Below are 27,402 nucleotides of genomic sequence, written 5' to 3'. Positions count from 1 at the left end.
TAAACACCAGATTTGGGAGGCAGGGTGGGAGGGTGTAAAACCGCTGCTCCCTGCCGCCGGCTCTCGTCCCTCCCCTCCCTGTGCTGCTGCCTCTGGCAGAAGAAGGAAGTCAGAGGAACAAAGTGGTTTGCAGAATCAGATGCTTACCCGGGCAGATTCGGAGCTGCTCAGGGCGCCGAAGTGAAGCAGAGGGGCGCCAGGAGGCGGCCAGCGCGCCCACTTGCCCTTCCAGAGGCCCTTCGGCTCCGCTGGGGGCCGGACAGCCCCGGCACCCGACACACACCCTTAGTCCTCCACTGTCAACGTGACAGTGAACTCTGCCCTTCCCCGGCTGCCGGCAGGCTGCTGGGAGCTGTAGTTTTCCTTCCCTCCTTCTCACCAAAGGCGGGCGGATTTTCCCCACTCGTTCTCGGGAGCGTTCAGGAAACTGTAACTTCTTTTCTTTAGCTATATTGCTGAATGCGATCGTGCACAGTTTCTTTCTGGCAAACTGGATGACCGTCAGCTTCCTGCATTAAGTAATAGCGCTGCAGATTTAAACTAAATGACAGTGAGGAGGGAACTGTTTTGAGAGTTGATTTATGTAGATTAAAAGTACCACAGGAAAAAGAAAAAAAGCCAAACATGTAGCCAGCAAACCCCGGGCTCTGGAAATGTCACACTGTGCAAGTACAGCGAAGATGGGGAGCCATGGGCTGTGAAATGGAGTGTCTTTAGCATCAGCCTGGAGGGTAAGGGGTGGGGAGCCCCCCAGTGCTCCCTGTTCGGTGTGGTCCAGAGACTGCAACGGGGAAAGGTCAAGAGAGTGTGTGCAGCTGCTTCTGGCCTCATTTGGGCAATCGTTTTCCAAAAAGTGCTGATCTGACTTGCTGTGCCCACACAGGGGACAAGTATGTTCCAACTTCTTCCCTGTTCACCCCTGCCCAGGCCACGTTTCATACGAAGCAGCGGCATGGAGCAGGGCATGCCAGGAGAAAGGCACAAGGAGCAGCAGCACAGAGGTGGCAACTTCCACTGGGGATGCCAAGCCGAAAAGGGGCTGCTTGTGCCCCTGGGACAGAACCAGCCAGAGCGTGCCCTGCTCCATCTGTCTCTTCCCAGGCCTTCACAAGCTGCCTCCTGCCCTATGGCCAACTTTGTGTCCATCATTTGACTGTATTGTAACTGAGCAATTATGAAACACATGTGTCACACTACACAAGGGGTGAGCACGTGCATAGGTATCAATACCGATGCTGGTCATATCAGGAAGGTGAGGCATGTATGGGCACAGTGCATGTAGCAACCGCAGGATTGCACCTTCTCTCCAGGAGCACAGAAAGGCATTGGCTTCCTCTGAGACTCACACAGCTACTCTGATGCTGGTGGCCATCCTCTCCCTCCCTGGTAGATTCAGCACATTCCTTTATCATGGCCATCCTCCTGCTGGGTTCAGTAGAGGCTGTAAAACCAACAGAATGACAAAGCAGGGAGGAAAAAGCCTGAGAGGTTCATGTATGGAGACCAAGATCTCATAAGCACCCTGCTCTTGGTTGCTGTCCATCTTGTATCCTGGCCAATGGCACATTTGACTTGGTCTGCTTCTAGCCATAAGAGATATCCAACAAGGCCAAAGCAGATGGGAGCTGCAGGTGTCAAAGGTGTCTTGAAAATCAAAGTATTTTACATCCCTCTGTCCTTACAACCAGCCAGTCCCTTCACTACAGGAGACAATTGGGAGAAGGCAGAGGGAGGGCCCTCATCATGGAAACATAAAGGTCATGAAACCAGTGGTGGCATGCCAGCATAGCAAGCGGTGAGGAAAGAGGTAAGTGTTTGACAAAGTCAAGGGGTAGCTTCATCCTGTGCAGGATGAGAACCCAAACAACAGTTTGGCAGGAGAATTAACTGGTAGGTCCATAACACGAAGTCATCCACCATCACAAAACTCTTACAAAAAGGCACGTTGACATTATCTTATGATGCTTGTCTTCCTTTAGCATCCACAAAGTCATGGGATAAGAGCTGGGATATAGCATTGTAACTTAACAAATCCAGTCTTTTTTTAACTTAAAGTTTGAGAGAGGATTTTATTTAAATAGGAAAAACATTTTCTCTCAATCTGTAGGAGAATCAGCAGTGACCGGGTGAATTATGAAGGTCATGCTATGTAAGTATTTACACAAGGTAGTCGTTTGGAAACTTGTGAATAAATTGATAGTAGAAGCTGCAGTTCCACACTCGGTCAGGAATCATGAGCCAGTCACCAGCAGGTCATCTTCTACTTGATTTGAACTGCATGATGGTTCAGCTGTACTTTGAAACCTCCTGATGTGGTATTTATTACATCCTCTTTCATTTCTCCGTTAGAAAACATTACTCAATATCCGTGTTCTGCTTTTACATCTTAAAAAAAATTACATGTACTCTGTTGCTGGTACAGAAGGAGGTATGCGTAATGTCTCTCACAAATATTCACCTGCTTCTAAATGAACCTGGAATATTTACGGTGCAATAGTATAGCATTAAAATCGTGGGGTTTTAAATACATGTAGAGTCAAGATAGTAGCAGAAGACAAGACTGAATGGCACTTCCCTCACCCAGCCTTCTCATTTGAGCAGACAGAACACCTAACCCATTTACAATCCTGCAGAACAACTAACATCAAATATTAATACATATTTTAGAGCATGGGAAATGAAGATACTGCCACTACAGATAACAGTATCATCTTCCTTGATGTTGGGTTTTGGTTTGTTTGGGTTTTTTTAGCATGTAAAACCTTTTGGGATTTGTAAAAAGATCTCTATTTGCTTAGCAGCCTGGTTCCGAACTGGTCCTGAACTGTTCGCTGCCCCGGTAACCATCTGTGCAAGTTACAGAAAAAACCAGTCCCCTGCTGAAAGACGGGAAAACCGCCTGGTTTAACCAGACACGCGGGTATGTAACAGTTTCAAGTACAGCCCCCGTGCGTGCCCCGTTACAGTGAGCACCGACCGTACTGCGCGGGAACTTTCCACTTGGGAGTACCCAGCGCTCCTTCCGACCGCCGCCGTCCCTCCGGCGGCCCCCGCTGCCGGCCCCGCTGCAAGGCCCGGCCCACCCTCTCGCGCTGCCACACGGGAGGCCGCTCCCGGGACCTCACGGACGGTCACCCCAGCCGGGGGGACCTCGCCGGCTGCTCGCGCCCCTGCACGCCCCGGCCCTCAGGTGGGGACAGCGAAACTGCCCGCCGCGGCCGCCGCGGCTCGCACTGCCCTGGGCGGCTGGCAGCTGGCCTTTGCCGCCTGGAACGCGCCGGTCGTGCCCGGCCTGCCCTCACGGGCCGCCCTCCGCGGGGCCCCGCCGGCCTAGGGGAGGCCACGGCCGAGGGGCCGGCTCGGCGCTCCAGGCGCTCCCTCATTTTTTTTCACTGGAGGGCAGCCTCGGCGCAGCCGGGCCACAGGACGGCCGCTCCCGCCTCACGGCCTCCCTCGGGTTCCTCCCGTGGCGGCGGCCGCAGGCACCGGCGGCGGTCCCGCTGCGTAGGCACGCGGGTTACGGTTGCGGGGGGAAGAGGGGTGTGCACACCGCGTTCCAGAGGTGGCGCAAGGCAGCGGCGCAAGCCATGGCAGGCCTGCCGCTCTACCACGTGACGCCGCGGCGCCCCCTCCGCGCGCACGCGGCACCCGGCAGCGTGGCGGCGGAAGCTCCGGTGGTTGGGACCGCCCCGCGGCGGGCCCGGCGGGAAGTGAGGTTCGCGGAGCCGCCCCCACCGCGGGAAGGCGGCAGCTTCGGTCCCGCGAGGCGCGGAGAAGCAGCAGCTGGCGGTCGGGGCGCGCGGCGGCGGGGACGGCGGCGCCGTGGGGCTGCAGCGGGCAGGATGGTGGGGGACAGCGATGGGCAGGCTCCGCCGGACGCCACCGAACTGAAGCACAGGCGGAAGAGCCCCCGTTTGGCGGCGGCGCGGGCGGAGGTGGCCGAGGCCGAGGCGGAAGCCGTGGCCCAGCCCGGCCCCGGAGGGGCGCTGGAGGGTGAGCGCAGCATGCTGCGGTGGATCCTGCGGTTGAGGCGTGGTGGGGCGGCAAGAAGTGGGGCGGGAGGGCTCGCCCTCTGCTTCCCTGCGGCCGCCTTGCTGGAGGGCGCAGCGGCGCCCGGGGGTATGTTGAGGCGGGGGTGCCCTCCCGGGTAGCCCCGCTGGAAGCACTGGGGCGTCTCAGTGAGTCTGAAATGGGTGTTTGGTGCTGCTGGAAGGCTGTCAGGCTGGAGTCCGGTGGGCTTGAGCTGAGCTGCCCGGGCTTGCCGCTCCCCTCATCCGCTTCTCGTTTCAGGAGACGAGCATCACTTTGGGATTCCGGACTCCTTGACTCGGCCCCCTATTAAAGCATGTAGATCGCCAGGTAGGCTTTAACTTGGAGAGGTTACTATGTATGCTGTTTGCAAAGTGCTGAAATGCCTAAGACTGGAGGAGGTTGAGTTTATTGAGTTTTAGCTCCTTTGTGGGTTTTACCGTGATTCTGGCATACAAGTGAATAAATCCCGCTGTGGTTTGTATTACAAACATAAGAGATGAGGAGTGCTTATCCTTCCAGAAGGATCGGTGCATGTAGAGCATGCTGAAGCCCTTTAGGTGGCTGTTTTACCTAGTGCGTCACCTGGAGTAGTATTTTGCCACAGCATTAAAATAGGGACTAACTTATTTTACTAATACTGCTTGGTTTGTAAGGGCTGAATTTAAATTAAGTATCTTGAGCTGCAAAAACAGATCAGTGTGAGATTCTGCTTGATACACTGAGCAGTGTTGCTTATGAGGAAGTGAGTAATTTGGGCTTTCCTGGCCTTTCTCTGAAGTACCAAGCACATATCAGTACTTGCTCTTGGACATTGAACTAGATAAGCTGTTGGGTTAGCTCTGTTTGGTACCTTGTTTCTTTAGCTGGTGAAAACCGTATCCTAACTCAGAGAGATGTTAACTTTATGTAATACAGTCACATGTCTTTAGCCTGTCATTCCATCAGAAAACTGCAAGTAAATTGTATTTCCTTCCCTTTTAGTCTGTTGGTCTGTTTTGGGTTGGACTATGTACATTATTAGTATGTAGCAATTTTCAGATGGATAGGGGCTCTCACCAAGCTCTTGTTACAGCTGTAGGGTATGGCCTTAGTTATGTGGCACTGTCCTTAAAAAATGTTGCCAATATTATGCTTTAGAAGCAGAATTTGAAGGAGGTGTGGAAACATCTTGAGGGAGGAATAGGGGGGTTATGAGTATTTCTTTGGGAAAGTACAGAGGTTTATCTGGAAAAAAGCTGTGGGAAGCTGTTACTCCCAAATGATATCTAACAGTACTAACATGCATGGTATTTTAAACGTGGCTGGGCTGCTTTGGGAGTTACAGAGGTGTGGGGTTTTTTTAAGTAGGCATCTCTAAAAATGAAACTGGGGGAGAAATGTCCTCCCCTCACCTCACCAAACTCTTAACAGTGGTATTTCATTATAGTCACAGCAGGCATAAAAGTATGACCCTAATGCTTTATATAGGAACGAAGATGTAATTTTCCCCCTTGCAGTCCTGTAGCTGTATGGTACTGTTTTTTTCTGCAGAGTTTAGGGGAATGCAGGGTCTGTGAGGCAGCAGGACAGGCCGAATAGATTTTTATAAGGACATAATTGTCATGCTTCCCTGAGCAGAATGGAAGCAAAACCACAACTAGAGAAACTGGTTTCTGGCATCTGCTTAGAGGTTTTAAATATAGATTAGGAAACTTGCTTCTAGAGCTAAAAGGTTAGAAGAGCCTACAAACCCTGAACCAGGCTAAAGATATATATTCTTGCAGTCTCCATTTAAGTTGTCTTAAAATATGCAAGTAGGGCATACAACTGTATGAGTTAAAGGTGGGTGCTGGGTGGTTTTGGCACTCAAGTTTGTAGTGTCTGTCGCTACTGTGGATGCATTCCAGCAAGTGTGTTGTGGGCTTATCTCTGTTGAAAAAGATTGAACCCATAGGGGTAGATATATACTAGACTTAAAAGAACAAGTTCCATTATGTTGAAATAGTGGCTTTGTATTTTGGTTTATAAACCTGTAGTTTATGAACTCACAGATTTCTAATACCTTTGATGAAAAATGGGTATAGTAAGATCACTCTTTCTTGGCAGGTGACTGTGCAGTAAGTGCCTGGCTAACAGATTTAAGGTGGATTGGGAAATCTTCAACAGCTGGGAGGCAGGAATGATCCTTTGGGTAGGAGGCTTAATGCCATGTAAGGAAAGAACAGGCGTGTCTGGACTGGAATTTATATCTATTTCTAGGAAAGTTAAGCTTCATAAAGGGAGAGTTTACTTTTCTCTGTAGGGGATGCCATATGTGCTGTCTGGTTGCACTAATAATCTTCCTGTTGGTGATAGCCATTGTTACAGAAGGTGCTGATTCACAAGCTGTCTTCATTTGAGAAATGAAGTTGTATGTATTTAAATCTTACTCTTTTACAGCAACTTTTAAGAACACTTCAAGAGACATAGAGTACTGATTGATGCAAAGCAAGGTAGAGGAATTAGAATGTAGGGACTGTGTGAGTAGCCTTTTTTAGATTCATAGATCTTCCTGGTCTTGTGATTACTAATTACTGCTACTAGTGAGATTTTCCTTGCAAAACCTCAGTACAAAGTGAAATATGGGTATGTTGTTTGGCATTCCTGAAGATCAAGTAATTTGAGTATCTTCATTCTTAGCTTGATGGGAAATCAGTCACTTAACAACTTTTTAAGATGGTTGTGGAAATACAGTATCCCACTCACTATGTGTAAATACTTTACTATTTGTACCTGTGACTTAATATCTTTGCTTAAAACTTACAATTTTCTCACTTGTTCATATTTGTGGTTTGGTTTGGGTTTTTTCCTCCTTTTTATGCTTCGTATACACTGGCATGCTAAAGCTGCCAGAACATATTAGAAAAAGGCTATGGTTTCGTTTCTTGAAGTAAAATTAATAAACACTAGGTGGCAAGCTATGTGTTGCCCTCACACATATAGTAAAAGAGCTACAGAAATACATTAAACCCTGGGAGAACCCAGTACTGTTAAAAGAAAAAAAAAAAAAGGCCCAGTGTGAATATCACAGAGAAAGTTTTACTAATTATTTTATTCCCTTTGCTGTTTCCTCTGCTTATGCCCTTCAGTATAATCACTGTGTCATGGTCTCTGTTCCACAGCTGTATTACGGCTTTCATTCCATATCCTGAACTATTTTCTCCCACCTGGAATCTGGGCAACTATGTGGTTGCACTTTATCCTTTCAAACATCTTCTCCTGGTGTTTGGCTTTTGACTGACTTTCCAGCCCTGACCTTTGCTCTGTGACTCTTGCCATCTTCCATGCCTTTATTCTTTGTAGTTAATTAACTACATTAACTTAGTTAACATTAACTAAGTTAGTTTTAGCATCTGAATGGCTGTGTAGTTTGGCAAACAATCTAGAGGTGTTGGTTTAGATTCTTCCCAGCTACATGAGGGGATTAAATTATAGGTCCCCTAGACTGCTGTTATGGTTAGTGAGAAAGAAAGAGAGAGAAGAAGACCTAACTAAAGGATGGCTTGGACTATGTAAAACGGGGACTTATGTTCTCTGTTTGCTTCTCTCTCTTTGCCCCTCTGCCTGAAGCTGTGGAAGACAGCACAATTAGTTGTTTGCCCAAAGCTATGGGCAAAATTTTCTTTACACTAATACTTGTATATTTAGCAGTTTGCACTGATGCCCTTTAGAGTAAGGCATTTGTTGGTTCTCAGCAGTTGGTATCTTCATGTCTGGCTTGCTTTGAAATATTTCTAAGCCAAGGGCTCCTAAAAAAAAAAAATTTCAAAAAATAAATAAAAAGAGGATACAAAAAAAAAAGCCAAACCCTGTGGTGAATGTAGTGAATTCAATTAATTGTATTCATTCAATTCAATATAGTGAATAAGCTTTTCAAGTAAGTAACTCTTGGGAGATCACAACTTGAAAATCACTTGGTTTAGATCATGTATATTCTGAAGCTGTGTCTTGGTCTTTGAGTTTTGTGATGTTATGAGCACAAATGATAGGGCACCTATACCAATCTTCTTTTTATATTTTCTTTTTTTGCCTCCTGATAGGCAGTCCTTCAATTTACTTTCCTCCAGAGAATCTAACAAAGGAAAAAGCAAAGGCTTATAACAGTAATGAACCCGAGATACCAGCAGAGCATCAACCAAACCTTTATACAGCGTTAAAAGGTAATAACTTCATCAAAATTCGTAGTTTTATCAGTATCTTTTCCATGATGTAACAAGTGATTGCTTAAATGCACTAAAATGACATACCTTCAGTTCTGTTACTGAAAGGGAGAGTTGTTGAGTTTAAATCTGAATGGATGAAGGCATTTAAAAACAAAACCAAGCAAAACAAACAAATGAAAAAACCAGCCAAAAATACTAAAGTCAGGGTGTACTCTTGCCCATGAGACAAATTAAAACTGATGGTATTATGACAGTCATCTGCTTGGGTGTAAAATCTTAAAGTTCAAGAAAGCACAGTTTTAAACTTAGATAAATATATAGCTAGCTGTTTTTTCAAAACCAAAATAAAAAGATGGGTAATATCATACCTCCTTCAAAAAACTGTTACGAGAGTGGATCTTTAATTGCCTTGGGCAAAGGAAAGTAAATCTGTTCTTTTTTAAAAAAGATTAGTTACTTCTGACTTTAGCAGGGAGAAACAGGGTATACCAAGTGATTTCAAAGTGAGAGAGTACTTTTTCTATTCACTGCTCAAGAGACTTTACTCTGTGTTTCACAGAATCAATAGGGGAAATACAGTGAAGAAGAAAAAAGAGATACTTTTTAGCCCAGCAGAAAGTGGTTATGTTACTACAGGTGGTTTGAATACCACCTGTATATGTATGCTATGTAAAGGTTATGTAGGAGAGCTGGTAACTGGTCTTAGAGTGATGGCTTGCATTCATTTGGTCAGTAACAGTCCTAATCACACAGTGTTTATGGGAGAGCACTGAAAGCAATTGTGAGTGCAGACTGACAAAACACAGACATGAACCCACGTAGCTGAGCACAAGAATACATCTGTGTCAGCCTGCTGTTTTCCAGTAGAACACACAGGCATTTTGTTCAGGCAGCTAAGAACATGCCCATGTTTGTTGGAATTACCCCAGGTCTGAAAGCAGTGTTGTTAAGGTGGTAGCTTTATACTGTTTATTTTTGGTTTTCTGTCCTGCTGAATAGTTTTGGTTTCAGGAGTGACAAATCCAATGCCTTCCATTAACAACCATTAAAGCTGCTAATTTCCCAACCTTTGCATTTTATTATTATAGCATCATTACTTTTTTGAAGAAGAAACAAGGATAATTTTGTGTCATCATATAGGGAAAAGCAGGATGAAGGGCCAAATTAAGCCTTTTCTCTTAGACAATAGTAGTTTTCTCCATCTACAGAGAGTTGCAAGAGTTGTCATCGTGCAGGCTTGGTTTGGCAGCATAGTGTATACTTCTTGCCTAAAAACCTTTGAAGATTTCATAGAAAGAGCTAAAAGCATGTATGGCTTGTCTGTCTTACTCTGATCTGCGATGTGACAACCAAGTTCTTTCATTTGTACTTTGTTTTCAGAAAGAAAGGCTGACTTCCTTGAGAAGAAACAAGAGCACTGCTCAACAGTATCAGCGAGTAAGTTGAAAAGTCTTTCTCTGTAATTAAGTGAAAAGTACAGAATTCTTTTCCTTTCCTCTGCTTATGGTTTTTCCCATGCTCTGGGGACACTGTCTGGGAAGGTAAAGAGGGACCCATGAGGCAGATCCAAATGGAAGCTGGAGAAGGCAGCACATTCCAGAGCCAGAGCCCTCCTATGAGATTTTTCAACTTGCTGACCACAGAAAATGACCCACTTTTTTTTCTTTTCTTTTTTTTTCTTTTTTTTTTTTTGTTTTGTTTTTGTTTCAGTGCTTGTTTCTATCCTGAACAAATACAGATAAACAAGGTCTTGTAAATTAGAATTCAATGTGGAGAACCAGGGGGGGCTGTTAGGGCTTTGTTTTTTGAAAACCACAGTGCCTTCCAGAAGAGCAGCTCATCCTATGGTAGCTGCATATGTGTGAAGTATCTTTGAAATATGGATTGTTGCAGGGAGTTCTTGCTCATCTGGTACTTTTTCTTTCCTGTGCCAAAGGTAATAGGTGCTGCAGGAGTGACCAGTTGTGTGTTGGGTGAAGAACTTTGGGAAATCACTTGAAACTCGGAAAGCTCTAACGTATCTGCAGATGTTAGGCAAGACAAATAATTTGCTTGGCCCTCATGCAAATTGGGTTGTAAATAAGGCAAGATCCTTTGGTAGGCTAGGATCCAGTTTTAGACTGTTTATTGAAATATTTTTTCTTTTTTTTTTTTCTTTTGAATCACAGCTGTCTCCTAAATATGAAACATAGTCCCTGCAAACATTGCATTGTGAAATATTACAGAATTGAGGTGATTTTGATCTGTTAACTATTAGAAGACTTACATGTTTAGCCAGTTACAAGTTGCATGTCTGTGCACTGTCAGGGTATGGGGTTTAAATTACAGAGTAGCGTAGCTCATTAAGCCAGTTAAGCTCAAGCTTAAACCAGAGCTGCTTTTACCGCTTTCTGCAATTACATTTATACAGGAACAAGGTTATAGAATTTACTTTAGTATTCTTGAAGCAACTACTGCAGGAGGGGTGTGGGGGGGAGTATGTGTTCAATTTATTCTCAATAGTAATGACAGTATCCTTATTTGGTTATATATTATTCAGGAGCCTTCAGCTTTGAACCAGTTGCTGTAGTTCATAAGAGGACAGAAATTCTTGTGACTTTTTAATTAACTGAGTAAAGGAAGGCAACATGCTGACCAGTAACTGCATATATTCATACTGGTCTCTTGGGAAAGTTGTTCATAACACTCTTTTATGGATAATATCTCACGTACTTTGCTGTCTGAGCCCATTTAAATGAATAGCCAAGAGTATATTTTGAAGTTGAAAGCTTGCATTTTGCTTTAAAACCACAATTCATCCTAAGACACTGACTGCTGATAAAGCAGGCCTCTGACCCGAGCTGGAGGGGAGGGTATATGAGACTATGCATATAACATATTGCTTTGCTTTTGCTACTTATGTCTTGCGTTATGTTGTTTTTCCAAATATGTATTAATTGAGCTTCCATTTTTCCGTTCCTCTAGTTCTTCAGCGAAATCAGGAAACCTGGGACATGAGCTCCTTATGTAGAAAATGGCAGGTTACTAAACTCTGCCATTTTGTCTCTTGTACTTGAAATGACCATGTCTTTATTTGCATAACTTTTCAAGAGTTAAAAATCTTTGGGGGTGACTTGTGATGGGTTGGGTACTTGTGCTTTTTATGTAAGTTTGTCAGGATGGCTTAAGAACTAACATTTGGCAAATTGCGTAGATGGAGAGTTGAATGGGTCTTCTCAGGCTAATAATAGTGAACATGTCATTTTCCTTGTACAAGACTAGCCTTGCTTAAGTACAGGAAGGTGAATGATGCAGAAAAGAACAAAAAAAAAAGAAAAAAAAAAAGCCCTACTTGGGATGAGGTCACAGCCTCACCTTTGCTCCTGCTTACCAGGACTGTGTTTGCTTCAACAAAGTACTATGTAAGGGTGCTTTGTTAACCCTCCTGTAAGCCTCATGGAATTTTGTATGTAAAGCGTAAATAAGAACAGCTTTTTGTTGAAAATAATGCAGTTTAACGATTTCAACTCCATTCTGAATTTTGCACTGGAATATTGGTTATGATTGTTGTCTTAGTATTTTTCTCATGTTCCTTTCTTAATCTCTTAACAGGCAAAAGCAGATTCCGAGATCAGTCCAGTATAGGGAAGCATTCACTGCCTTCAACCAAAAGTAAGACTTATGTTTCACTTCTCTTTCATGCTTATGTTACATTTAACCATTTTCATGCCTGTCCAAGTGCTTTAATTCCTGGTAGCTGATGTTAAACTGAGGGTCTTTGCCAGAGCAGATGACTTGCTTGCTAGAGCGTGTGTTTTCAGCATGAAGGAAAGGTGTTCTATAATAGGTAACACTTCCATCTGAATTTAAGGTCTTCCATCTGTAGTGTTTACAAGATTTGTTGCAAGATTACAACTGAGGTAGGCCTAGTGGTGTTCTTATTTAACAGTTGTGTTGCTATCCTGATAGAAGTTAGGATATAAAAAGGTAGCATAAAGTATACACTTCTTTTTTGTTTCCAAAGAGATTGGTATACTTCATCACCAAGTGAAGGAGAGGAGAAATAACAACACAGAAACAATTCTGGTGTTGCCAGGTTTTGTATAGGGTTTTTTCTGCAGAGCCTAAATGTAGGAAAAATACTGTCCTTTTTCAGAACTGTTTTAAGCTCTTAGTTTGGATTTGATTAAATAGAACAAAGTATTGATAAACTTTCAGAAGAGCTCCTTTTTCAGAAGAATGTCTGATTTCTCAGTCAGTCTGGAAATGTGCTAATAAAAATGTCCCTTTTTAATGCTGTCACTTCACTAAGTTGCTGAAAAAGTTCTTTTCCTTTTTTTTTTTTTTTTTTTTTAAGTAGAACATCTTTATGCCCTTCAACTTCTGTAGCGGTGGCTTGAGAGTGGAATGATGAGTTCATCAAGTTCTACTATTCCCTCTTACTTTGATCTCATTTGTTGACTTTTGTTTTGCTTTGAAAACATTTTCTTCCTGTTTGCTCCTCCTTTCTGTAGGTGATCGTGCATCTCAGAGTGGATTTCACAAGAGCTGGACTTTGTTACTGATTCTGTTAATTTGTGTCCCATTGCTTTATGTCCTGTGGAGTGGAATGCCAAGTCTTCTACATACAACTTTGTCAAGTAGAGATACTGAAATCCTTCAAGCATTTCGAGCCCAGATGAATAAACTAAAAAATACTTACCAAAGTCAGGACCCCAGCCTGTGGAAAAGGACCCACGTGTTCCTTGAGAAACATCTTAATGCTTCCCATCTGCATTTGGAGCCAGCCATCTTACTGTTCACAGCTGGCCAAGAAGCTGAGAAAGCACTGAGATGCCTAAGTAATGAGATTGCCAATGCTTTTGCCTTCTCCCAGAATGCTACTACAATCAAAATTAATGGGGCAGACAAAGCTGTATTGGATAGTGACATTGTCAAACTGGAGGTAGATAAAGAGCTCAGCTCTGGGTTCAGTGAAGGCAAGAAAGTAGCAGTGGTGCATCGTTTTGAGTTACTGCCTGCAGGTTCCACCTTAATCTTTTACAAGTACTGTGACCATGAAAATGCAGCATTTAAGGATGTGGCTCTTCTGCTGACAGTTCTCCTGGATGAACAGTCACTGGGAAAGAGCCTCACCTTGCAAGAGGTTGAGGAGAAAGTCCGGGATTTCCTCTGGGCAAAGTTTACCAGTTCGGATGTTCCCAGTTCTTACAATAACATGGACACAGATAAGCTGAGTGGACTGTGGAGCCGTATATCTCATCTTGTGTTGCCTGTTTGGCCTGAAAAAGGCCTTCCTGTGGAGGGGTGCACATAGAAGTTGTTGGAGAGGACTCAGAAAAGGATGAAAACACAAAATGTATGTTGCAATGGTTGAACAGGGAAGAACATACTGTGGCTGTTGAGCTTGGATCGCATACGGTCTTTTCTGCGCAGAGAAATTCTACCAACTGGCAGGCTATTTCTTCTAAAGTAACTGGGACTTCTCTAAATCAGCTGCAGAATGTAAGCAACGAACTTGCTGGTTTTTTGGTAAGTTGCGTTCAGTGACTTACTCAGGCTTGGTGTCCTTGAACAGGAAGTAAGTAGTGCAGAACTGCCCATCTCCTGAAGCTGTCTTGGTGCACTACTGGCTTTGCTATGAGGTTTCTTTTCTGGCAGTGCATAAAGCTGGTATGGCATTTGACAAGGTAAGAGGATGCAAAAACATTACCTTCAACTGCCAGAATTGCTTACTTTTCTTCTAACACAAGAAAAAAAACAGAAACTGAAAATTATGGTAGTGTTGTGAGCCTAAGCACCAGCTTTTTCTTTATCCATCTGATCGCAACGTAATGTCAGCTGTTTCCGGCAACTTCCTGAAATGGTAAAATTTCTTGAAACATTTGTGACTTACAGAGAACCTTTCAGCAAGCATTTCTTCCTTAAATAAGCCTCCCCCAAACAGTTCTGGAGAATGAGAAAAGTGAAGTATGAGGATTGCTTAACCTTAGTAGTACTGATGTCAATTAAATAATCCCTCAGCACCTCTCTGCCTCGCTGCTTCCAGGAATTCTCTGCTCTTTGTCAAAGTTCTGCAAGTCTTAAAATTTGGGGGGAAATGATAAAATGTCATCCATGTGTGTTTAATATCTCCTTTCAAATAAAAGTTTAGGAAGACATAGATTATTTCTCATTTTAATAAGATAATTATTTTTGCATCAAGAGAACTTATTTATTTGTGATACCTGGTACCCTAAAAAAATAACCTTTCTTTATGTGTCTGTGTATAACCTGCTGCTTGCTCTATAAGCTTCTAGTGAAGAACAGATTTGCAATGCATGTTTTTAAAATACATTATTTTTAGCGTGCCATGTGCCAAGGATTTCTCTCACAAGACTAAAAATGTGTACTTGTTTCTATTGTAAGTATTTGGGAGGGCGGGGGGGAAAGAGAGAATTGCAGCACTTCCATTTCATTGCTGTTACTGTATGCTCTTAAACTATTGGTCTGTGTGCATTTGGTTTTATTGCATATGAAGGAAATGTGTGAAGACTGCTCTCAAATTAATAGGATATTTTCCTGTAACAGCTGGGAGATTAGTGGCTCCGGGACCCATCCTTTATTCACAAGCCCCTTGAGTTGTCCTGTTGCAAAAAGTCCTTCTTAAACAGGAAAACCTCTTGAGGTGCTGGAGCTTCTGGGTTCTTCGTGCAAGGAAAGGTTTGAGGTGTGAAGTGGAATGAACCAAAATCACCGTAAACATTAAAGAACGCAGTTTGAGAGAAACAGAGATAGTCTCTTAAACCAGAAGTGGATTTATTGTAGCCACTGAGAGCCAGCAATGGGTAGTGCTTCTTATTTTAATGGGAAGAAATAGAAACGGTAAAAAGACATGGAAGTGCTGCTGTTCTGGATGTTTAAGAATAGCTCAGGAAGGAAAAGATGGCATTTACATTTTGGACATTTCACTGGACAAATGTTTTGTTGGGTTTTGTTTTTAAATAAAACAACTGTGACTTATTTTCAAGTGTGTCCTGATAGCATATTTGTATATTATGTAAACTAGTTTAGCAGTCATTGAAAATAAATCTACTTGTTTGTTTCATAAGCTATTTTAAGATTTGTCCATTCAATTGTAAGTGGTCAGACTGTGTTTTACGTGTGTTTTTTTTATATCTTTTGCATGTTTAAGATTGTTCCTTTTACCTTGCATCAAACACAGATACCTAAAATATCTTTGCAATGTTTTGCAAAATTAAGAACTTCCAAGAAACTTGAGTGCAGTGGTAGGATGCAGATGCATGTACTTAATCGGTATCAGGGCTTTTCTCTAACAAGGATCATTTAAGGAAATTGTAATAGCTCTGAATTGTCTTTTACTTGGTGTTCTTGTACTAATTCCTCAGTTCTGATTTCAGCTGAAACTAATGATAAGATAGGGTTCACTTGTTTCATTAGTTTGATACAAGAGTCAGCTGCTGACAAAAGGGATGACATCATTCTTGTTCCACTCCTAGTTGCATGTTCTGTACCTCCGCTGTTGCAAGCTGGTGCACTGTGAACTGACTGGAGAGACAGCCTTGCTAAAAACTGGCTTAGAAAAAATATATATAATGAGCAGAATTGGCAACCACAAAAAAAGACTAAGTTGTGACACAAAGGCAGGAGATTCCATGTTCTCATACAAATAAAACATGTAATCTGGGTTATTTTCTGTTTCTAAAACTGCTCCTACCCCCTAATTATGAGGTATCAAAGAACTATGTTCCTCAGTTTCAAGACAAAATAGGAAGGTGCCTGGAAACTTAAGACTTAATGTTCTACTTAATATTGTGCCAGACAAAGGAGAATCCATTTTTCTGAGGTGTATATCCAAATATATGGCGTGCTGCTAAGTCTGGAAGAATAAAAGCAAGACGGTATATCCAGTGCTCCCTTCTGAAGGAGGGGAAAGGCTCAGGATTAGATTGTCACTGCTCTTGTAGTGGTAGGTTGGTTTTGTAGCTGTGAAGGTGGAGTGTGGCCCCTCTTCTGCTCCTGCTCTTGCCTTGGAACACCTGGAGGATGGCAATACCCGCATTGCCTTCAACAGTGGATGTTGCTAAAGGGACTTAAAACAATGCACTGCCCCATCTGTTCTTACCTTCCCTCTCACACCCTGCTCTGAGTCATGTTGTGCTAAGCAGTGGAGTTTTGAGCTTGCTAAGCAGGTTTGTTAAAAGGACTAATTTTCCCCCCATTTTTTTCACACCAACAAAAGCATTTTTTAATTTTTCGCAAATTAAAAATCAGTGTTTTCATATCTTTTTTTCCTGAAAAATGCATTTGTTTTGAATTAATAATTGACTCAGCTCAAACTGAATGAGTGCAAAAGGCAAGATGAGCTCCATGCTAAGGTAAGCATAAATGTATTTGCTGTACAGAATGCAGTATTCATGTGTATGCATGCACCATCTGCAGTGCAGTCGCCAGTATGCTGTATTTGGGAAAAAGAATCTGGGTTTGGAGGTGTGTAATGACAGATTCTATGTGAGGACCCTGTAGCACAGCTGGAAAACTGATAATAAATCTGAAATGATCCCTTTATTTTTAAGTCCAGTTCACACAGAGAACAATTTTTCATGCATTGTTTCTGCTGTAGGACAAACTGCAAAATTGAAGGAGTATGGAGAAGTGGGTTGGGAGAGTTGTCCAACAGTCCTCACAGCTGTCCTGTGTCCTGTTTTACTGTCAGCTCCTGACAGCTGGATTTATAATTGAATTCCTGGACAAACTCATTCCATATCCAACAGGTGGAAGCACCCTTCCCCAGATTCCAACGTGTCTCTTGGGAGCCACATCAGTCAAGGAAAGAGAGGAGGGAGTCTGGGGGGCTCCAGCCAATCTTTTCAGCTGCAATAGCCAGCTGCCCTTCTAATTTTAGATGGGGTGTGCAAGAGTAGTATGGAGTGGAAAACTTTCCAAGCCTCTCTCTTAAAGCTGCAATATCCAAATTAGCATAAGATGAGATTGAGTCTCTGCTTTTAACCTACTGTATGTCTCCATCCACTGCTTTCAGTGCTTGGCAGCACTTGCTGCGTTTATCTCTGCTGAGCAGTTTAGTGAGCAGTTCATCAAACTGGAGTGTGTTCAATTCTTCCTCTTCTCTCAGCTCTGGCTGTTTCCAGGTAAACAGTTTCTTTATTTCTCATCTTGGAGAATTTCACAAGATTATTACATTTTTCCTGAAGAATGTATTTCTCTTCTCTTTCTGTGGGATGTTTGCCTCTCAGAGCTTTCTGTTCATTGGTGGGGAATCTCTGAAAAAGTAAAGTTTTACAATTAAGTTCCACTGGCAGATACAGATAATAAATGGAAGCAAAACAGGCAGGCAAACAATGCCTTTTAATTTTATTTGACTGACCAAAACCAATTTTCATGTTTGAGGAAAATCCTAATGTGATGCCTTATTTGCCTGAAGATGAAAAGGAGGAGCATGAAACTAGATTAGTGCTTCCTAGCAGACAAGAGAAGCTATGTTTAAAAGCATAATTAAAGAGGTAGCGCATTACAAAAGTGCTGAGTAAACAGGCTGCCAATCCAGCAATATTAAGCAGTAAATTTAAGTAAACACCAGGTGATGATGGGGAATGTAGTAATTTAATTTGCCCTAGTCTATGATCAGGGCTTCCAGTCACTGGTAATATTTTCACTGACTGAAATTGTCATTGTTATTATTTATTATAGTCTTCCATTTGAGAGAGCAGGTTTGTTCTTTGAGGACTGGGTAGGAATTAGGCACTACTTACCACTTTTTCCCATTGGAGCTGTGCTTATCTTTTGGTGTTCACATTTGCTGGGTTTTTTTTCCCTCACCTGGCAAAACAAAATCGTTTTCAAAGGTTTAACCACTGACATCTCAAGTTTAACTCTTGTTCCGAAGGAGGTTTGCTTACTCTGTAAAATATACTCTGTAATTAGTGTATGTAAAAGAGCCAAATTAAGGTTAAATGTGTATCCTGTAATTGTGATGTGATTTAAGTTCTACATTGCCTAAGCTTCATAGCTATAATGGTCTCCCAGTGTTCGGGGTGTTTTTTTCATGGTATTCCCATATTTGAATAACTGATATGCAAAATGTTGACCATTCACAAGATGATAGGCTATGTAAAACCAGCTTGATTCTCTTTGGTTAAGAAAAGGGGGGTGGGGGAAAGCTCCAGCAGTTTTAGTGGTCCTTCAGTGGTTGGGGTAGATAACTCTCCAGCCCCGTGCTCCCCCAAGAAATTTGGCATATGTAGTCAAACAATCATCCTAATGACTGAAAAGCAGACTCTGGTGAAGTTGTAGACAAGTCCCAGAGGAGACATTCCCAAAATAGCTGCAGGAAGAATTTCTTTTTTACTATTCTAATAACTTTCCTTCTTCAGTGGAAACAATTTTGTTATAGCTGGATAACATCTTGGACCTATTTTTGAAATGTGGGTGGTTTTAATGCATCTTTGGGGTGGTAGCTATGGAATAGAAGATAGTATACTACCAAACACTTCCGGGTTTATAATGACTTGTTGAAAGTGAAATTAAGCCAGTGGCACTCAGTCATCTCTGTGAAGTTTTGCAAATGTTGTTTTTTTAAACTTGGCAACTGGAAGACTGTAATCAGAGCTGCTTTCATTTTGCAACCAAAGAAAATGAATTATTTTTATGAAGATGACTTAGCTATGAATACAAATGACTGAAAAGCGGTGCCCTAGTTTTGGCTGGAGCTGCTTCAGGAATGCCAGCATCAGCGCTGGCACCGTGCTGCAGTGGTGGTTTAATAAAAATCGCGAAGTCCTGTGCTTTCATCAGAAACCGAGAGCTTTGCCACCTTTTATTTTTACACGATTTGCATGTGGTTTGAACGGGCAAGTCAAGCCTGCACAACCGCGGGGGGGAAACAAAACAGCTTTGAGGAAAAGACTGGTAAACGACGCCTTTCTAAGGCTGAGGGATGGCCTGGCGCCCGCAGAAGCCCAGGCCTCTGGGGCGACAGGAGGCCGGCGGGACACCCGGCCGCCCCTACGTCGGGAGCCGCCGGCACCGCCTAGCCCGGGGCCAAGCGTTCCGCTGCGTGGGCTTCCCGGCCTCCATGAAAGGTGCGCTCTGCCGGCGCCGCCCTTAGCCCTTCCCGCCGCCTTGGGTGCACTCGCGGCGCCGCGCTCCGCTCCTCGACGGAGCTCAGCTTCAGCAAGGTAGGCGGGCTGTGAGGCAGCCCCGCTGCTTGGCCGCAGCCCGCTGAGGCGGTGGGGCAGGGTAGAGAAGCTGCACCGCACCCAACATGGCCACTGGCGGCGATGAGGAGGTGAGAGAGACGCGTACGGCGGGAGACTGCCATGTTGGGAAGGTCCGTGGCGGGTTAGTTCTCGCGAGACTTGACCGGTCGCTCCCGCCCTGCCCCGCGCCGCCGCTCTCCCCGCCGCTGCCGCTCCGTGTCAGTCGTTGGCTGGTAATGGCGGCGGGCTGGTGCCGCTGACGGGGGTGCGCGCCTGCGGGCAGCGGAGCCGAGCTCGGGGTACCGCCAGTCTCCCGCTGCCCTTCTCTCTTCTTCTTTTGCGGGATGTGCAGGAACCTGCTCCAGGGACAGCGAGCGTCGATAGCCGCCGCCGTCGTGACCAGGTAAGGAGGCGACGGGAGCGGCCCGTGCCTCCGCCCCAGGCCGCGCTCGGCCCTGTGCCGCTGGCGGCTGCCGTCCCGCCAGGGGCCGGGACACCGAGCGAGGTGGAGCCGGGGCCAGGCTGGCGGCGGGGTCCGGCAGCTCGCGGGGCTCGGCGGGCCCGGGGTGCCGGCTGTCATTTGGGTCTGTCTTCGCTTGTGCTGCCGCTGGGTACCGACGGCCTCTGCAGTACTCATCCTACTCATTAAGTCTCTCTCTTCCTTCGCTTAGTTTTAATTTGTTTCCTGCTGCTTATTATATCGGGGTAGCGGAGGAAGGGAAAGGGTAGGGGAGCTCTAGTTTCGCTGTTGTTATGTTCGCCTTGTATGGGGAAGCCGTCGAAACGGGGTGTTTCTGCGAAGCTGTGCTGGCTCCGGGTTGCTCTCTGCCTGCCGAGTGGCTCCCGAGCCCGGCCTGCGTCGCTGCCCTCGGAAACCGGCCCGCCGAGCTGGGTCAGGCTTGTGACGGTGCTTTTAAAGTTTAAATGCACGCTCTGCTAGAGCCTGTGCTGTGTGTGGGCTTCCGGCCCTGGCTCTGGAGCTTGCCGGGCTGGAGAAGAGGACCGGCAATGACCGACTTCATTGGTGCCATTCATTTTGGCTGTTGTTGGCATAGAGGTTTTTATACTAGTGTGACTGCAGCTTTTCTTCTGTTTTCCATGATACAGTGCCTACTGTTGATGTGGTTTTTCTAGAATCCTTTTTTGTCTTTGGATATAAGCTGTATCTCAGCAACCAAGCATTTCTTGGCTCATGGTGTCATACCTGTATGTAGAGGTTTATATCAAGTAGCTTCACAGTGTAAGTGAACGATCTAGTGTCTTGTAATTGAAAATTTATTACTTCACTGGTCAGTTCTGTATTTTTGTCGTTTTAAGCTGCTTCACGGGGCTACAGAGTTTACAGCCTTTAAAACTCATTCAGGAGTCTGCAGTGACCGAAAGTGTAGTACTTGTGGGACAAACGCATGTGGAGCTGTAGTCGGGCGCTTGTTTGTTGTTTTGCACATGAGCTCAAAATGTTCTGTCCGGCTGTCTGCATGGACAGGTGAAGTCATGTGAACTGCATTCTCTTTCGTACAGTTCTGATTGCTTCAACAGTCTCATTAGGTAATGCTTTAGATAATTAAATGCAACTGAGGGTGTGGCCACGCATACACTTGTAAACTTTGGAAGGCTTCAGTTTCTATGAGTGATGCTACCTGAAACAAAGGTATGCTGCATCCACTGAATAGAGCAACTTAATTTATGTAGTAATGACACATTTCTACAAGGGGCCAGGGTATTGTGGAAAATTATATTGCTGACCGGTGTAGATATTCTGGTAGATTACGTAGGCTAGGTGTGGTTGTAACTGAAAGACCGCAATTGTAAAGCTATAAAATGTTTTGTTTGCATGGACTTATTTTACTAAGCTCACCAAGCCTCGATGCATAGGTTAAGTTTGCCACAGTAACACTGGAAAGGCTTTGCAGATGTAACAGTCCCAGTGTGGATGGTGTCCTTCATGTCTTGAAATAACTTTATCAACAATTATGCCACCATAGTAAAAGCATCACTTGAATGTAAAAGAATCTAAATCTTAGAATGGCTACATCTACCCTAAAGGTTTTGTTGACTTGGATACAATGAACTTTCTGCATCTCCTTGCACCCCTTTACCAGCCATACTGCTGATTTCTGCTAAGAAAGTTATGTTGTTTCAGACATACCCATGGATAAAGTCACTAATGTGATCAGTCTCATTTACTTCAGTGTGCCCAGATGAGGCTGTAGTCCTATTAATGTCTTTAAAGTGAAGTGTGTATTTGAAGTTTGAGTGTTAGTGCACATAGCACTAGATATATTTTATATTATTGTATCTGTGGCACTTAGGTGAAGCTACGCAGCATAAGGTGAGCAAGCATGATGTTCTACTGTTGCTTCTCTTCCCCCACTTTGGCAGTGCATGGCCATTACCCATGCAGCAACTTGATTCAGTTTAATAAACTGATAGAAAACTGAGCCAACAAAGAAGGAAAAGGTAAATACTTTCCTTCTGGGATAGTGAGTTGAACTGGCTTGTAGTACAGTCAGATGAGCACTGCATCTGTCACAAGAGTGGCAAGATTGCTAGGGAAGGCAGGGAGGAATATATCCATTCCTTCATCAGTGTTGGCTTGCTTTATCTGCTGAACTGTGCCTTAGAAATGAACATCAGGAGTGTGACTTTTTATCAATACAGCAGCACTGTTTAACTGTGCTGCTGATGTACTTAAACTAATATAATTGATCCTATTCAAACCAATGTAAGTTGTGTTAATATGAGACAGGTATAGTGGCATAATAATAATAATAATAATAATACAAGAGGTTTGAAAGCTGAGTGCAGAGAGGAAATTTTCCCACTACAGTTAATATATTAGGCATTTGTCTGCATCAGAATGTCCGAGTGTAAAATTTATCCATAGGTGTAAGTGCTTGGAAGATACATGTGTATCATTGTGCTAATGATATAATAGCCTTTAATGGACTACTCGATTTGGAATAAAATTACTTGTACACGTAAGTCTGAAACCTTTGCCAATATACTGGAGAAAGGAGAGCAAATAAATTAACTAATCAATTATACTGGGTCAGTTGAAACTTCCTGAAAGCTAACAGAAATTCTGTCTTATGTTTTAGCTTCATAAGAACACTCCTTACTGATTGCAGAATTTCGCGCTAAGTCTGATCCATGGCAAAACAGCGTAAAAGTTTAAAGAACAGTTACATTTTTCTCCAGTATTTTCCAGTCATGTTAACATGATGTGTCATGGTTGCTAATAGCAAAATACATCATGTGGAATTGTCTGAAACAGAAACGTTTGGATTCAGGGTTTAGGTACTTTCTTGTGGGATGCTTTTAATGGGATGGAATTATTTAGACCTGGGAAAATATGTTACTGCTATTTTTAGCTAGTTCAAGAAAAAGTCTTCTCAGCAGAGTCCTGATATCAGTCTTTATAATGCCAGGTCAGAGACAGAGCTGGTGGTCACTGTTCAGCTTGTCATGGGGTTTGGTTTGGTTTTCTTTTTGATGTCTCATGTTGTTACTGAGACATTTTTCAGACACTGCTTCTGAATGTGGTTTCAAAGTAAAGGCATCAAACTTGAGAAAGTGGCATTTGAAACACATTCAGTGAAGTTTTCATGCACTTTATTCTGTTTTGAAAGAAAACATTGACCAGTCTGCAGTTGACAGCTGCAAATGAAGTTGCTGCTGTGGTCATAGGTCCTTGGCATTGTTGAGCATTTGAAAGCTGTTGTCTTAGACTCTCAAAATTGGCAGGTCTCGTTCTTCTACTTAAACTGGGAGGTTTGCCTGTAACTTCTAAGAATCATAGAATCATAAAATAAGACTTGCTCCCAGTTGAGTGTTCCTTGCAAGATGAGAATTTGAGCATATTCTGCTGAATGGATTCATTATGGGCTGCACAAATTGAAATCTGACGTGGTTTTTTGTAACTGGAGATGGAACGAGTGAATTTTTGTTTTGAAGGCCAAGGAAACGAATGCAGGAGTATTTTGTTTGTTACTGAAGCTAAGGTAGTTGCCTATTTTCTGTCATAAATACCAAGATCTTTGAAGTCAAAGAAAATACAGAACTTCTGAATGGATAGACAAATCCTTGTGTGCATCTGCTTAATAAATGGGTGCATTCTCTGTGCCTTTGTACTCTCTTCACGATCAATGAATCAAGTTACACTAGCTGTCACAACATTCATTTCAATACATTTCCTCAAAAGTACCTTCTAGCATGTGATGCAGCAGAGCAAGACTGCCTTTTACTTTCAGTAAAACCACTAATCAACTTTTTAGTGTCATTTTTTGCATCATTTTTATATCGCTTGTTATGAAGCAGAGACACTTTTGCAAGTTGCCACGACTTGTCATAGCAGAAAGGTGTTGTAAATGTGTCCATTCTGAGCATATAGTTGGAGAGAATCAGATTCAGAAATGTTTCATTTATAGAACAAACTTCACTATCGTGTGGATCCAAATTTAGTAGCTGACTGATGCCAGGGGTTTCAACTTAGAGCTCATGAAACGTGTTCATATTTTTCGACTGTATTTTCTGACATTTGATGAATATATGACTGTGGATGTCATTTCTCTTTCTGGTTGACAGTTAGATGTAGTGACATGTGCTTTGAAATACTTCCCTGCTTTTCTCTCTGCAAGTGTGTGTTGTATCATGATTGCTCTCTTTATTTTTTTAATTTTTTTCTTTTTTTTTCCTACCTTAATATGCTTAAAAACTTTTTTACTTTTTTCTAGCTTAAGACATATCAAAGTTTATCAGTACATTTATTTTACTTTTGAGGCTTTTTTGGTGTAATTGTTGTTTTCCAAAGTCATAATGATTAAAATGTGAGGAGTTCTGGTATATTTACTATATTAATTACAAGACAAATACTGAATATTGTCTAAAACTACTCATTCAGAGCAGCTAACATTCACAAGCTCCTTGGGCATTGTTGGTATTTGTTACTTCTAGCTTTTTCTTGCATCAGCTTTACATAATTGTGTCCATTGTAATTACATGTGGCCTTGCTCTTGGGATGCAGTGCGGTCTGAACCAGTAGAGTATTTCTAAGGCAATATTCTAGCAGCCAGTCAGATTAAATACCAGCAAAACTACCCATAAAGGCACTCTGAATAGTTTGATCCCACTCTTTAGCTCTGCACCCCTTAAAAATCATAAGAAGAAAAATCCCCAACTTTGTAGCAGAAATAATGTTGGAGGAACAAAGTGGAGATTACGTACTCGAAATAATGTGGTGGAGAAGTGTTAAGATGAAGTTTAGGTCCATGAAGTGTTGTGCAGTTGGAGTTGTACTTGGACTGTGAACATTAACTTCCTTTCAGAACTTTTGCCCCTGAAAGACATTTAGTTTGAAGGCTTATATAAATGAGTATTGAAAGAAGGTGGAGAAGGACCTGCCTGATTCTGCAGTCGGCTATAGATGCTGGAGATGTGGCACTTGTTTTGATAAATGTGTCATGATTTGTTTGTTGCACTGGAACTTGTCTTCAGTATTGAGGAAGGTCAGTAAATCACCTGCATCTTGCTTTGAGAGACAAAGCTTTCTCAAAATACCTTGAGGCCAAAAAAAAAAAAAAGATAAATTACTCTTGCATCAAAAAAACCCATTTTGAAAGCCCATAAACATGTATATATGTATATATATATATGCACACGCATATATGTCTTAGAACAATGTATTATGGATATTTTTAGCTCTCATTTAAATGGGATAATGCAATCTGTTAAAAACTTGGGTTCCAGAAAAATGAGTAGGTAAAGGTATTTGTATTCCACAGTCAAGCATATCATCGTAAACTGTATTCTGTGGTATTTGAGGAGACATGGAAAGTGGTTCTGCCATCTTTAAATAGAAATTCCATCACTTTCAGTGGGCTGGCTCAGAAAAATAGTTTGCTTGACCCTGTCTGATTTTGTCTGTTCACCTGTGTATGTCTGTTACTGCCAGTAACACAGAACTGTAGCAGAACAGATGGGTGCTCCAGAGGGATTTTAAGGATTCAGAAGTCAACTTTCAGTTATTTGTACATGGAAACTTAAAATATTTTTATAAACAGGGAGAAAACATCCCTAAAACCTGTCATACGTCCCTGTGTCTGTTTCCCCATGGACAAGTTGTGCAGTGAGACACGCTAGAGCAAGGTGTACAGACTGTGGCTCCCGTGGTGTCCTTGAGCTCTGGTGGCGTCTCCAGTGGTAAGAAGAAGGTGATGGGAATGGTTCTTGTTTTCCTCAGTCCCTCTCACTCTCCTCAAGGTGAAGGCAGTAGCAGCCTCAAGCGTTTGCTTTTGGGGAACACTGTAGCTTATGATACGCCACAGTAGCTATTATAGAACTGGGACTGATCTGGCTATTCCCCAGTGTTTCCATCCTTCTCATTCTGCTTGCAGGGAGATTGTAGCTTATGGTATGACATAGATAAAACTAATAAAGCAAAAAAAACCCCAAAAAGCTACTTGTCGTCTTTACCAGATTACCAGTCCACTTTGCTTTACCACATAATCCCATTGATTTTCTGTCTGAATAATGCAAGAGAGACCAAGGCATAAAGAAAGGAAAAGATGGCTTATTTTATTGGCACTGCTGCCTTAGTGTAGCTCAAACTGTGTGAATTTCTGGTCCCTGCACTGTGTACCCAGTTTGTAGCAAAACAACTTCTTGGGGATTAAACATTTAAGAATATCACATAAATCAATAATTTGTTGCTTTCCCTACTTTTCACAAAGCTTCATGTTTTCTTTTGTGGTATCCCTTTCATTTCATATCCCTTCTGTTTTTATAAGAAATTAATTCTTGAGGAATACTGTTCCCTATGCATACTGGGTTTTTTTTGCATAACCACTAAATGTCAATGAAAACAGTGGGTGATCTCTTGCTCGCATTCGCTGCCTTTTTTGCATCTGTATGATTCATCTTCCTCTCCTGTTTCCTTGCTTCAGTGCCATGCCATGACTTCTGAGTTTCCTCTTTCCTTTTCTTACAGAGGCTGTACTTATAAGAAAAAAAAATCATATTGAGTATATTTGGGAAAACGTTACAATTGGACCAATATACCAGTTTCTTTTCTTCCTTTTTGCTGCTCTCTATGCCAGTTCTTCAAAAGTTCATTCCATTTCTTTCCTTCCTGTCTTTCTCCATTCTCTTTTTACATCCTGCTTCTCTCACCACTTTTTTCTCTTCTTAGCAGCCCTGTTTTTCATGTCTTCACATTTTTGTGTACCCCTGCTAAGCATATTCTACTTTCATATCTCCTGTTACTTTTAAAATGCTGTCCTCTTAACTAAGTTGACTAGTTATTTTATCTGTTGTACCTTCAATACCATCCTTGGTATGCTTATTAGTAAACGTAGTACTAGTTTCTCATCTTACTTTTTTATTTGACAGTGGTTTTCTCTTTGTTTCCATTTCCTCCTCTCTAGTGTCTTCCTGATCTGTCAGTTCTCTTCCATGTCTTCCCATACGAATAGTGTTTGTAGAAGAGAGTGGTGTTATGTCCTGTGTCTAGTACCTAGGTTTTCCTGTCTATACCAGTAATTCTGATGATAAAAATAAATTTCAAGCAATGAAGAGTAATACTTAATCCCTTCAGAAATGGTTGCTTTCCCAGAAGTTCTCTTACGCCAAATTTACATTTTGAGTAGTTTGTCTTATGTTTGTGTTTGGGCAAGACACATCATGGTATGTTATGACATTTTCAGTGGCTCTCAAAGTTGGTTCTGTATAAAAAAATTCCCCATTTTTATTAGTATTTGTTTTTCTACATTTCTAACATAACTGCTCTTTGCTTCAGTGATGGAGAAAATCAATTAGATGATTTCCAGGGCAGGGCAGTGTTATGATTTACAGCATGAATTATGTGAGGCACAAAGCTCTGATTGTGCATGAATGAGCTCTGCAGCACCTGTCCTAGAAGCAGAATCTTCTTACTTCACTTGGCTTGCTGCTTGTAACTAGATACTTAAAAAACAAAACACCACCTACTTCTTTCT

At 42.7% G+C, this 27,402-nt stretch overlaps 2 protein-coding genes across 9 annotated transcripts in view; both read left to right on the top strand.

Annotated features, from left to right (window-relative positions):
* Window positions 1-3,587: 3,587 nt before the first annotated feature.
* LOC308223507 (torsin-1A-interacting protein 1-like) lies at window positions 3,588-14,575 on the top strand (the record flags this gene model as incomplete). The annotated part of the gene is made up of 6 exons (XM_080622624.1): window positions 3,588-3,993; window positions 4,291-4,359; window positions 8,091-8,210; window positions 9,594-9,650; window positions 11,805-11,864; window positions 12,707-14,575. 6 exons carry the CDS (start codon window positions 3,588-3,590, stop codon window positions 13,507-13,509), a joined length of 1,515 nt encoding a protein of 504 aa, XP_080478750.1. The 3' UTR covers window positions 13,510-14,575.
* Window positions 14,576-19,625: 5,050 nt separating this feature from the next.
* Window positions 19,626-27,402, top strand: part of CEP350 (centrosomal protein 350) — a 75,870-nt gene continuing 68,093 nt past the window's right edge. For all 8 annotated transcript variants that reach the window (XR_013957375.1, XM_080622868.1, XM_080622867.1 and 5 more), the window contains exon 1: window positions 19,626-19,811. The gene's annotated coding sequence lies outside the window, so the exon portion shown is untranslated. The remainder of the gene's footprint in view (window positions 19,812-27,402) is intronic.

Source organism: Psittacula echo (assembly GCF_963264785.1).
Source record: "Psittacula echo genome assembly, chromosome: 7".
Classification (NCBI taxonomy): domain Eukaryota; kingdom Metazoa; phylum Chordata; class Aves; order Psittaciformes; family Psittacidae; genus Psittacula; species Psittacula echo.
Note: the sequence above shows the minus strand (reverse complement) of the source record. Positions and strands in the feature narration are given on the sequence as shown.